A 12,500-nucleotide genomic window follows, 5' to 3' on the forward strand; every position below is an offset into this window, starting at 1 on the left:
ACACAAAGCCGACATGTTGAGACTTGCCGCAGCATCAGCCAAGTTTAGGAAGAAATTTACACCATTATATAACACACATGCGCGCGCACACACACACACACATACACACACACACACACATACACATGGACACACGCACTCGCACACACACACACACACACACACACACACACACACACATTGACACACGGACACACACACGCGCACACACACACACACACACACACACACATTGACACACACACACACACACACATATGCACACACACACACGCACGCACACACACACGCACACACACACACACACACACACACACACACACACACACACACACATTGACACACACACGCACACACGGACACACACACGCACACACATTGACACACACATGGACACACACACACACACACACACACACACACACACACACACACACACACACGCACACACGCAAATGCACACGCACACACACACACACACACACACACACACACACACACACACACACACACACACACACACACACACACACACACACACACACACATTCTCAATTCAATTCATTGTCTCAAAGCAGCTTTACACAGATAATGCGGTGATTAAAAATGAATATATTCTTGATGAGTAAGTTTGTCCCTGATGAACAAGCCGGTGGCGACTGTGGCAAGGAAAAGCTCCCCGAAATGGCATAAGGAAGAAACCTTGAGAGGAACCAGACGTTCTCAAATTCTCAAACAGAAATCCCTCCCGCCAAATAAATAAAAACAAAGATAGTAATTAGGAATACATTTGGCTCAAAGACATCATCATCATCATCATCATCATCATCATCATCACAGTTCACTCACCTAGTTTTTACGTCATTTCAGCTGTAAAAAACACACCAGGAAAGAAAATCTAAATGAATATGAAACATTACTCAGGAGAGAAAATGGAGTGCTGATGTAACAGAAGAGCTACTGAGTTATTATAAAATATACAAAATCTGTAAATAATAAAATAAAAATAGTGTTGTTGAGGTGATTTCTTTTGTTGTGTGCTGAATAAAAAAAGACCCAAACTCACTGCTGATTATTCCTTAACCTTCAAACAGATGATTTTTTTAAACGATCAAATAATAAACACATGAAAATAAGGTTTAGTGAAATGTTTTAGATGCTGAAATTTAATTAAAAATCTAATTCCATTTTGATCTTTGTTAGTAATATGGATGATGACCTTTTAAAACCCTTTATTTATTTAACACCTAACTGGTGAAAAAAAAGCCCTGCAGATCTGCTCTACTGCTCCATCCAATCCTGCCACAAAGCTATGATTTAAAGCAGACAGTAAAACAGGGTGGAGTCAGGAAGAGGTCTGATCAACACTGACCAATCAGCTGCAGCTCAACTCAACTCTCCACTCACATTGCATCAGACTGCTTACATCAGACACCAGACAAGGAGACGTGAGGAGACAGAAAAGGTGCTGTCTGTATTGCGTCTGGGTGTGTGTCTGTGTGTGTCTGTGTGTGTCTGTGTGTGTCTGTGTGTTTACCTTCATAATGTTTAAATGCAGATTAATAATTTTTTTTGTTTTCTTAAAATGTTGTAATTGACATTATGATAAATAGGTTTAATGATTTTAAGTTATTTTTATTAAATATGGTGTTTAATTTAAAAACACAAGTAAATCACACTGAATTCATCGGTAGTTAAAATATTACTATAAATAAAGATAAGGTTTTTTATTTATTTTAATTTAAATCTATAAAATAACACCATGCTGCTGGATTTAATACGTGTCAGTGTTCGGTCATGGTACAGGTGAGACCAGAGTTCATATTATACAGAAGAATCTGATCTGATCATTCAAACCACATGCATAAGTGTCTGGGACCAAATCACATGACCCCTCCATCTCCAGTATCCCAAGCAGCAGCTAATCACCTGCACAAAGGAACTAACGGTGCATGAGCACTTTTTCTCCAGCAGAAATAATGAATCCCAGCATGAGTGGTCACACTGTACACCTCATAATGCTCGCTGTGAACGTATCAGACTGAATAGAACCCAAATCTTCATTTCAAGGTGTGAGACATGAGTCTAATCAGTAAGATGCCACTTTAGCACCAAGGTGCAGGTCAGTAGCCGTTCTCCTGAGAGTTTCCATCTTATACTGCATTCAGTTTTAAGGGATCACTGAGTAGCGTTTATATATGCAGATCTTTAAAATTAAACCAATTATACTTAACACACACACACACACACACACACACACACACACACACACACACACACACACACACACACACACACACACACACACATTTACAGCAGCAGGATCTGTCTTATTGTGTCATGTACGATATGTTCGGGTCACACATTCATATTACTTATACATATTTATACATATTCACACACTTCTAAACATTCATACACACTTATACACAATTCTACACATTCATACACACTTCTAAACATTCATACACACTTATACACAATTCTACACATTCATACACACTTTTATACATTCATACACACTTTCATGAACAATTGGACACATTCATACACACTTCTAAACATTCATAGGCAAAAAATGTGTGTGTGTGTGTGTGTGTGTGTGTGTGTGTGTGTGTGTGTGTGTGTGTGTGTATGAGAGACAGAGATTCGATAGTGTTATAGAGTTGTCCCACTCCAGGAGTCCAGACTGGACCCGTGGGAATGGAGAAGGTAAGGAGAGATGAATGGGGATGAAAGCTGAACAACATTAAAGACTGTGTTCTCTCACCTACTGCTCACCCAGAGCATGCTGGGAAAAAGATGAGGATGCCAAGGGCTTCATATCTTATTAGGAGTCAGCGAGGGGGCTGTGTCTCAAATTCACACTGAGACACACAGACAGACGGGGAGTCGCGAAATAAAAACAAAGACTGCCAAAGATTTAAGATGAACCTCCTGACCTATAACACATCACTCTGTGTGTGTGTGTGTGTGTGTGTGTGTGTGAGAGAGAGAGAGAGAGAGAGAGAGAGAGAGAGAGAGAGAGAGAGAGAGAGAGAGAGAAAAAGCAATGGAGCAAGTTCTAAATGAGTTTCGGACAGTAATCTCATCATGAGCTCAGCAACTTTGCAAAGTATCACACACACTCCACTGAAATACCAGTACACAAGTGTGTGTGTGTGAGTGTGTGTGTGTGTGTGTGTGTGTGTGTGTGTGTGTGTGTGTGTGTGTGTGTGTGTGTGTGTGTGATTATTCAGCTTGTCAAACAGGATTATGAATGGTTCTGTTAGAATGAGGGGTGTGGTTACAGGAAGGGGTGGAGTCAGGGGTTATCGCTTTAATCCCATCACCATTCACACGTAATACAAACACATCAGTGTCAAGTCACGTCAGTGACAAGGAACTGAGTGGAGAGTGACAGACAGACAGACAGACAGACAGACAGACAGACAGACAGACAGACAGGTCTGATAGGTGATGTAAAGAGATGTTTGGAGATGTAAAGAGATGATAGGAGATGTTAGTTATGTTAGTGTCATTGTGGTGAAGTTTAATCTATTATGATGAATCCTGATATTCTACATGGAGTGATTAGTAGCGGTGTGTGTGTGTGTGTGTGTGTGTGTGTGTGTGTGTGTGTGTGTGTGTGTGTGTGTGTTGTTTGCTGTGAGTGTGTTAGTGTGTGTGTATGTGTGTTAGAGTAGGTGCTGTGTCAGTAAAGGAGGAAGAGCAGACAGCAGTAAAATGATGTAGAATGTGTTGCACTCTGCTCACCCACAGGAACAGCAACCAGAATGATCTGGTTCATTTCACCTTGTAACCAAAAGACACACACACACACACACACACACACACACACACACACACACACACACACACACACACACACACACACACACACACACACACACATACTTTATCTGGTCACAGTGGATTCAGAGAGAAATCTGTGACTGCTGCAGTATGCAGTTTTTAGTTTTTTTGTCTGTGTGTGTGTGTGTGTGTGTGTGTGTGTGTGTGTGTGTGTGTGTGTGTGTGTGTGTGTGTTTTACATGATGTGATTGTGAGGTATGTCTGTAGCATGTAATTCAACTCGCTCATTTTAAAGCCTCACTGTGGGTCTGAAGGTTACAACACAAAGGGTTTACATAAGGGTAGTCGGCTACTCAGATTTAATCTAAGACACACACACACACACACACACACACACACACACACACACACACACACACACACACACACACACACACACACAGAGAAATAGGTTAAATACAAATTACAATTGTTTAAAGATTTTATGTATTTTAGCTCCACCCTCTGTTATAATCCCACCCATCACCGTAGCTCCACCCCCAGTAACATGAAACACTCAGAGTTACAGCAGCATGCATGAATTTATAAATATTAAGTGTGTGTTGACCTCTGTGAACACGAGCCCCAGTGAGCCTCAGTGTAGAACTGTGTAGAACTCCATGAGAGGTGTTTATATGTGGTTTCTGGGTTTCTCAGAGGGATGGTGTATCCTGCAGGTGAATTAGGTTCTAAATTGTCCTGAAGGAGAATTGGACAGCAGCTGGAGATCTCACCTCCATGTGGACATCATGAAGCAGAGGGAGGAGCAGTGTGAGGAGCAGCAGATGGGTGAAGTTGAGTAATGATTCCATCACCGTGATTTCACTTACACTTAGTAGTTGTGAAACAGTTGAGACTTTATGTTTTAACCTTTATCCTCCACACATACTCCAACAAGCACAAGTACAGCAGATCCCAAACCTGCACCAAACTTCATCAGGGGTGTGGAACGTTCCACTGATCTACTCACACACATTATACACAAACTACACACTCACTACACACAAACTACACTCACTATACACAAACTACACACCCAATACACACAAACTAGTCACTATACACAAATTACACACAAACTACACACAAACTACACACAAACTACACACTATCCATCCACACACTAACTACACTTATTACACACTCACTACAAACTACACACTCACTATACAATTAATTACAATATTGAGTTTCTCCCCAAAAAAGTAACTAATTACGTTACTTAGTTAATTTTTATGGAAAGTAATGTGTTATATTTCTTTTGCGTTACTTTTGCGTTACTTGTATCTCTTTCACGCCTTACAGGTGTAACAGGTGTAATATAGATCATTGCCATTAAGAAATCAGTTATATTAGAGCAAAAGACACTTACACATTTAAAATGATTAATAACTTCTACGAGAACAATAAGATGATCGACTAAATTTCGACCACAAGGCTGAACACTTTCCAGTCGCACTTCTGTACACTGCTTTTCAATCTGCCTCACCGTCAGGAATGTAACTATTGTTCGTGTATATAAGGTTGAGGGTGTGGGCTGCACACCGGTGATGTGGAGGGAGATCATACCTTTCACTGTCATCTCATAAAACATCGTGCAATTCCGTAAATATCACCTCGTCCTCGTCTACATCATTCTCTGCTTCATCATCAGCTTGAAACATTCTGAACACTTTTACAAAGTTCACGCTTTTATCAGTGACCGTGGCAGTTTATCTTCCCACAAAGAGCAAATGAGCTGTGAATTTACTCTCTCTCTCTCTCTCTCTCTCTCTCTCTCTATCTCTCTCTCTATCTCTCCGCTGCGATGGCATCGTACATGCGTCTTTCACGGAAAACTTTTATTCTGAGCAGTCAGTAGATCTGCAGTGGTGGAAAGTCGGCAAAAGTTTTCTAAAAAGTTTTCCATTTCCATATATTCAACATTATACACACACACACACACACACACACACACACACACACACACACACACACACACACACACACACACACACACATCTGTAGTGCTGTGCTTTGCATGCTTTTTTTAAATGGTATTTTTTGCAGTTGACAAGAGCTTTTCACCAACACATAATCTACACTTAACCATTATTCCCTTCTCCTTTTCCTCCACTATTTCAAAATAATAAGAACACTTCCATCACAGTGATGTAATTACTGTGTAAGAATTGTTGTGTAACTGTGAACTGTGTAATTACTGTGTAAGAACACTTCCATCACAGTGATGTAATGCTCTGGTTTGCCATCTCCGCTTCTGACCAGCTTCTGTTCCCGCGGCTCGCACGTATGACTGCGCGATTCTACGTGACTACGTTCATTTTAATTCAGTATTTATTTTTTTATGCAAAATTATTTAACTGGAAAGTAACTCGCATTACTTTTTTAAAAAAGTAACTCTTATATTAATGTGTAAATTTATAAAGTAACGCGCTACTTTACTCCTTACTCCAGAAAAGTCATATTATTACGTAACGCACGTTACTTGTAAAGCGTTACCCCCAAAACTGACTATACACACACAAGCTACACACTAACTATACACACATTATACACAAACTACACATGCACTACAAACTATACACTTTACACATACTGCACACTCACTACAAACTACACATGTACTACAAACTATACACTATACACATACTGCACACTCACTATACACTAACTACACTGTCACTGCATACAAACTACATATGCACTTCACACTATGAAATATATACACATTTACTAAATGCAAACTACACACACACACACACACACACACACACACACACACACTACACATTAACTATACACTGCACACTAACTGCACACATGGTTGTGTATGTACTGCTGTGATTGAGAGGTTTCAGGGAAATTATCGAGTTTAAAAGAACTAACAACATTTTTAGTTTAAAAAAATCATTGATTTTTTTTTCTACAGAAAACAAAAACACTTAAATGCATTTTCTTGTTTATTAAAAAACAATATAACTTTAAAAATAAATACATATTTAATGTTAAACTAAAACCAAAAGTGTTTTAATATTTAAATCTTTAACACACAAATAAATATTTTATGAAAATAGAATGGACATAAAAAAAAAAGTATTTTAATACAAATAGTAGAATGTTGTTGGGAAAAGATCACCAGAACCTGGCGATGTCACATTCCTCACGATTCACGTTCATGTTTTTACACAGAAACATTATTCTTATAAGGAATGTTAGAGGAATCTTCCTTACTTCTTCTGGGAAAAGTAAATAAAATCAGGCAGATTGATGGTGACACAGATGATAAAAACACAAGGCAAAAAAACACAACAAAAAATAAACAAAACTGAATATAAATAAATCAATTTAAATACACAGAATACTGAAGCTAACTTTATAAATTAGATGTAGTGGACTATAACCTGTGATATGAGTATGTGATAGCAACTGTGCTTCTGTTCTCTTTTCTCTTTGGAAAATAAACAGATTAACTCATAAATGTCCTGTTTTATTATTATTAATAATATTATTAATGAAAAACTTTTAATTAAATGTCCACGGTGGAAACTGGAAACACATTAATGAAAAACTACACTGAATATCCCTTTATTATATACACAATTATGAAGTCGTATCCTTAAAAGGTCAAACCGTCGTCCAAATAGCGTCTCAGTCCAGAAGAGTCCCACCCACTTAGACGACCACAATTATGTTTAAAATCCTCTGTCCGTCTGTCTCATGGTGGACACTCGTCTACTCGTCTCCATAGCAGCGTTACACATTATCATGTCTTCTGTCACCTTGAACTGTTCATATATTATTTTATTTAAATGTACAATGGGGTGTCACAGCGTCGCTTCTCTCATCTCTCCTATTGCTTGTGGTGTGTGTGTGTGTGTGTGTGTGTGTGTGTGTGTGTGTGTGTGTGTGTGGTCCACAGGTTTTTAAAAAAGTGCAGAGATGAAATATTCCTTCATTCAGTGCGTGTCTGAGACCAGCGTCACCATCGTCATCTCCTCGGTTTATCACATCTGTGAGAGAGAAAGACACACAAAGAGAGAAAGAGAGAGAGAGATGAGTTATGGGTCTCATTAAGCTCCACACTACAATAGTAGTGCATTACAGAGAGTTTAGGGACATTAATTGGATAATTAGGGAGCTGTATCCCAAACACCTCCTCTGCTGGATATTTAGTGCACTATGAAACAATTTGTATAAAATCCTACAAAGTGCTTTTCTACAGGAGTGTTCAGGGTTAAGCAGTGGTGCACTGACGCCAAGGATTTGTGCACTAGAGGAAGGGTTTAGGGTGTAATGTGTGATGAGATCAGGCTGATGGTGATGTGATGATGATGAGAGAAGCAGCAGTGTGAACACATTAATATGATTTTGAGCATGATTACGTTTTTTTTTTTTTATTTATAAAATAAATGAATTAATGAATAAATGAATAAATTAATGTTTCATTGTGTGGTGAAATCAGAGGCAGAGTCCAGCTGTTTTAAAAACATTGCAGTGAGAGAGAGCGTGTGTGTGTGTGTGTGTGTGTGTGTGTGTGTGTGTGTGTGTGTGTTTCAAATATCAGACATGGGGTTTTTGTTTTCACTGAAGTGTCACCTACCCCGATTGTGTGTGTGTGTGCGTGTGTGTGTGCGTGTGTGTGTGTGTGTGTGAGTGTGTGAGGGACATATTTTTAAGGATGTGCACAATTTATTTTTACACACAGGTATATCTCTGCCTTTCACACACACACACACACACGTGTCTCTTTGAATTACACACACACACACACGTGTCTCTTTGAATTACACACACATCTCTGAATCACACACACACAGTTATTTCTCTGCCTTTCTCTCTCTCACACACACACACACACTTATCTCTCTGCCTTTTACACACACACACACACACACACACACACACACACACACACACACACACACACACACACACACACACACACACACACACACACGTATCTCTTTGAATTACACACACACAGTTATTTCTTTGCCTTTCTCACACACCCACACGTACGTATCTCTTTGAATTACACACACACACACACACACACACACGCACATCTCTTTGAATTACACACACACACACACGTATCTCATTGAATTACACACACACACACACACACACACACACACACACACACACACACACACACGTATCTCTTTGGATTACACATACACGCACACACACAGGTATCTCTCTGCCTTTCTCACAGACACACACACACACAGACACACACACACACAGACACACACACACAGACACACACACAGTCAGTGGGATGATGTGGAGATCACCAGGGTTTAGAGTAGCGGAAAAATGTGCAGCATGTGACAGGGTCATGCAGAAATCACACACAGAAACACAACACTGCATCTCTCTCTCTCTCTCTCTCTCTCTCTCTCTCTCTCTCTCTCTCTCTCTCTCTCTCACACACACACACACACACACACACACACACACACACACACACACACACACACACACACACACACACGGTGTTACATCACACACAGGACGAGGTGATGAACAAACCTGCAAACTTTCTCGTTTAACTCAAGCTGCCTGGACCTGCACTGTAACTGAGTCAGTGTACAGGAACACCTGCAGGTGAGAGGATCCTGCACATACCAGTGCTTCCTCCTCTCTGAGCAGGGCTCACAGCGACTGTAATACAGGGAAGAGAGAAAGGGAGAGGGAGGGAAGGATAGAGTGAGAGAAAGAGAGAGAAAGAGAAAGAGAGTGTGTCTAAGCGATAGAAGTGAAACTGAGCAGTGTCCATATCATGAAGCAAAGAAAAAAAAAAGCTTTTTTCCAACCACAATACATACAACATTCACTATTCCATATCTCTCACACACACACACACACACACACACACACACACACACACACACACACACACACACACACACACACACACACAGAGAATTAAGCTGGTTTAAATCCTACCTGTCTAATCATTACCATTTTGTAGATTTAAATGGAGAACTATCAGGTTAATGCAACTAAATTTTGGGGTGCCATAAGATTCAGTTCTAGGACCCCTGCTTTTCAGAATATACATGCTTCCCTTGCGAAATATTAGAAGGCATGGGATCAGCTTCCACTGTTACACTGATGATACCAGATATATAGCTCATCAAAACCAAACGATACACTGAAATAGGCTCAGATTATTGAGTGTGTTAAAGAATTAAAAGTTGTGATGAAGCATAACTTTCTATTATTAAATTCTGATAAGACGGAGATTTTGCTCATCGGCCCAAAAACCGGTACACAGAAGCTCCAGCATTTCAACCTGCATTTAGAAGGATGTTCTGTAACTACTAGTTCAACAGTAAAAGACCTGGGAGTTATTATACACACCAACTTGTCTTTTAAAAATCATATCAACCATGTTACAAAAACCTTCTTCACATTAGAAATATTGCTAAGCTAAGAAACATGTTGTCTATATCTGATGCAGAGAAGCTCGTCCGTGCGTTCATGACCTCCAGACTGGACTATTGTAATGCATTACTAGGTGGAAGTCCTGCATCATTAATAAACAAGCTACAGTTTGTCCAGAATGCAGCAGCAAGAGTTCTCACAAGGTGGAGAAAATATCACCATATAACTCCAATCTTCTCATCCATACACTGGCTTCCTGTTAAGTTTTAAACCCAGTCACGTCCCACCTCATGAAGATTATGAACCTTTAAAGAAGTGGATGCCTGCAAACATCCCAAACCATCGAGAGACGTACCAGTGCCTTTTAGATCCCACTTCATGTGGAGTTTGGACACTGAAACTCTTTGAGTGTTTAAAGGCTCTGGCATGGAGAAGCTGGTGTTGGATCTGTAATGATTTTAGAAGTTGAGCTATTTTATGAGTTGCTCAGTAGCTCCTGGTTCTACAACGTCAACTGACTGTATAAGACTGTAGAAAGAACATCACTCATAATCACACACTCCAGTGCTCATGTTAGTTCTCACTCTCCAGTGTTCTGGATTGTTTAAAGACTATAATCACACTCTTGATGTCACCCAAATCAGGATGAGGTTCCCCTTTTTTAGTCTGGTTTCTCTCAAGGTTACTTCCTGATTCATCTAAGGTAGTTTTTCACCACAGTCACCCCCAGTCTTCATCATCAGGGATAAACACATCATTCACCTTCATTCTTGTAAAGAAATGTAAAGAAATGTAAAGCTACAAACATACAAATTTACACACACACACACACACACACACACACACACACACACACACACACACACACACACACACACACACACACACACACACACGGCTGTGCTCTGAATATACAAAAGTGGATATCTGGCCATGTTTAGGTGTGTATCGGATTGTGTGTGTGTGTGTGTGTGTGTGCATATGCAAGTGTGTATATCCGGCTTAATGTTTGTGAGTGTACGTATGTCCATGTGTGTTTTAGTGTGTGCATATGTATGTGTGTGTGCATGTATGTGTGTGCATGTATGTGTGAGCAATTGTATGTATGCATGTGTGTGTGCAAGCAGGTGTGTATCTATGTGTGTATGTGAGTGAGTGTGTGTGTGTGTGTGTGTGTGTGTGTGTGTGTGTGTATACGTGCTCATGAGCAGGAGTCTGCATTTGGCTTCATAAGCAGTGGATTGATTTAGCGCTCTCAGATAACCTGATCCTCACACACATACACACACTCATCTATTAAACCAGGTACATCAGCGTGTGTGTGTGTGTGTGTGTGTGTGTGTGTGTGTGGTTCTGGGACCGGCCCCAGTTTCCAGCCCTATAAATAAATGGAGGTTGGCAGTTGATGGTGTGACACCTGTGGCTAAGATTAGAACAGGGAAGTGTAAGACAGCTGCAGAGGGTGTGTGTGTGTGTGTGTGTGTGTGTGTGTGTGTGTGTATAAAGGTGGTCTGAGTCTCTCCCCCCACACACACACTCACAGAGACACGCACACAAAGAGACACACACAGACGCCTGTGTTATGGCAGTCATTAACCTTTAACACCTCAGCTGTCTATTTAATACAGGCACTGTGTGTGTGTGTGTGTGTGTGTGTGTGTGTGTGTGTGTGTGTGTGTGTGTGTGTGTGTGTGTGTGTAAAACATAGCTTTAGTTCATATTAGTATTAGCATGAATGTTATTATTAACATCAAGCTGACTGCTTTTTTTTCTTATTCAATTAACAGTAAAAAAAAAAAGCAGGGACACAAAAACACACACTATATACATATATCCACAAACAAAAATACCCACATGCTCACACACACACACACACACACACACACACACACACACACACACACACACACACACACACACACACACACACACACACACACACACACACACACACTACTTACTATTCTTTCTTTGTTTTCACTTGTGTTTTTTTCCTGGAAAAAAAAAGAAACAGAAAATAAAAATTCTGAACATGGTTTTGTGTGTTTGTGTGTGTGTGTGTGTGTGTGTGTTTGTGTGTAAAAGCTGCTTACCTGCAGTCACAGTGTGTGTGTTCTGTGAAGCTCAGAAGCGTTTTGTGCTCTCCTACACCAGGTTTTATTTTGTACATCTGCACGCACGCACGCACACACACACACACACACACACACACACACACACACACACACACACACACAGTAAACAGCTTTAGTATTTATAGTCCTTGTTTT

General features: G+C 40.1%; 1 protein-coding gene across 6 annotated transcripts in view; it reads right to left on the reverse strand.

Moving 5' to 3' along the window:
• Positions 1-6,781: 6,781 nt before the first annotated feature.
• Positions 6,782-12,500, reverse strand: part of vegfaa (vascular endothelial growth factor Aa) — a gene marked incomplete at its 3' end in the record, with an annotated part of 12,313 nt that continues 6,594 nt past the window's right edge. For 4 of the 6 annotated variants that reach the window (XM_083526159.1, XM_083526161.1, XM_083526162.1 and 1 more), the window contains 3 exons: positions 12,324-12,400; positions 12,192-12,224; positions 9,339-9,504 (listed from right to left, as the gene is read on the reverse strand). In XM_083526159.1, coding sequence (XP_083382285.1) covers positions 9,339-9,504; positions 12,192-12,224; positions 12,324-12,400 — 276 coding nt within the window. Of the gene's footprint in view, positions 7,845-9,338; positions 9,505-12,191; positions 12,225-12,323; positions 12,401-12,500 lie in introns of those variants that run through there. The other 2 variants (XM_083526163.1, XM_083526164.1) reach the window with 1 other exon arrangement.

The sequence above is a fragment of the Silurus aristotelis genome (genome assembly GCF_946808225.1).
Source record: "Silurus aristotelis genome assembly, chromosome: 22".
NCBI classification, from domain to species: Eukaryota; Metazoa; Chordata; class Actinopteri; order Siluriformes; family Siluridae; genus Silurus; species Silurus aristotelis.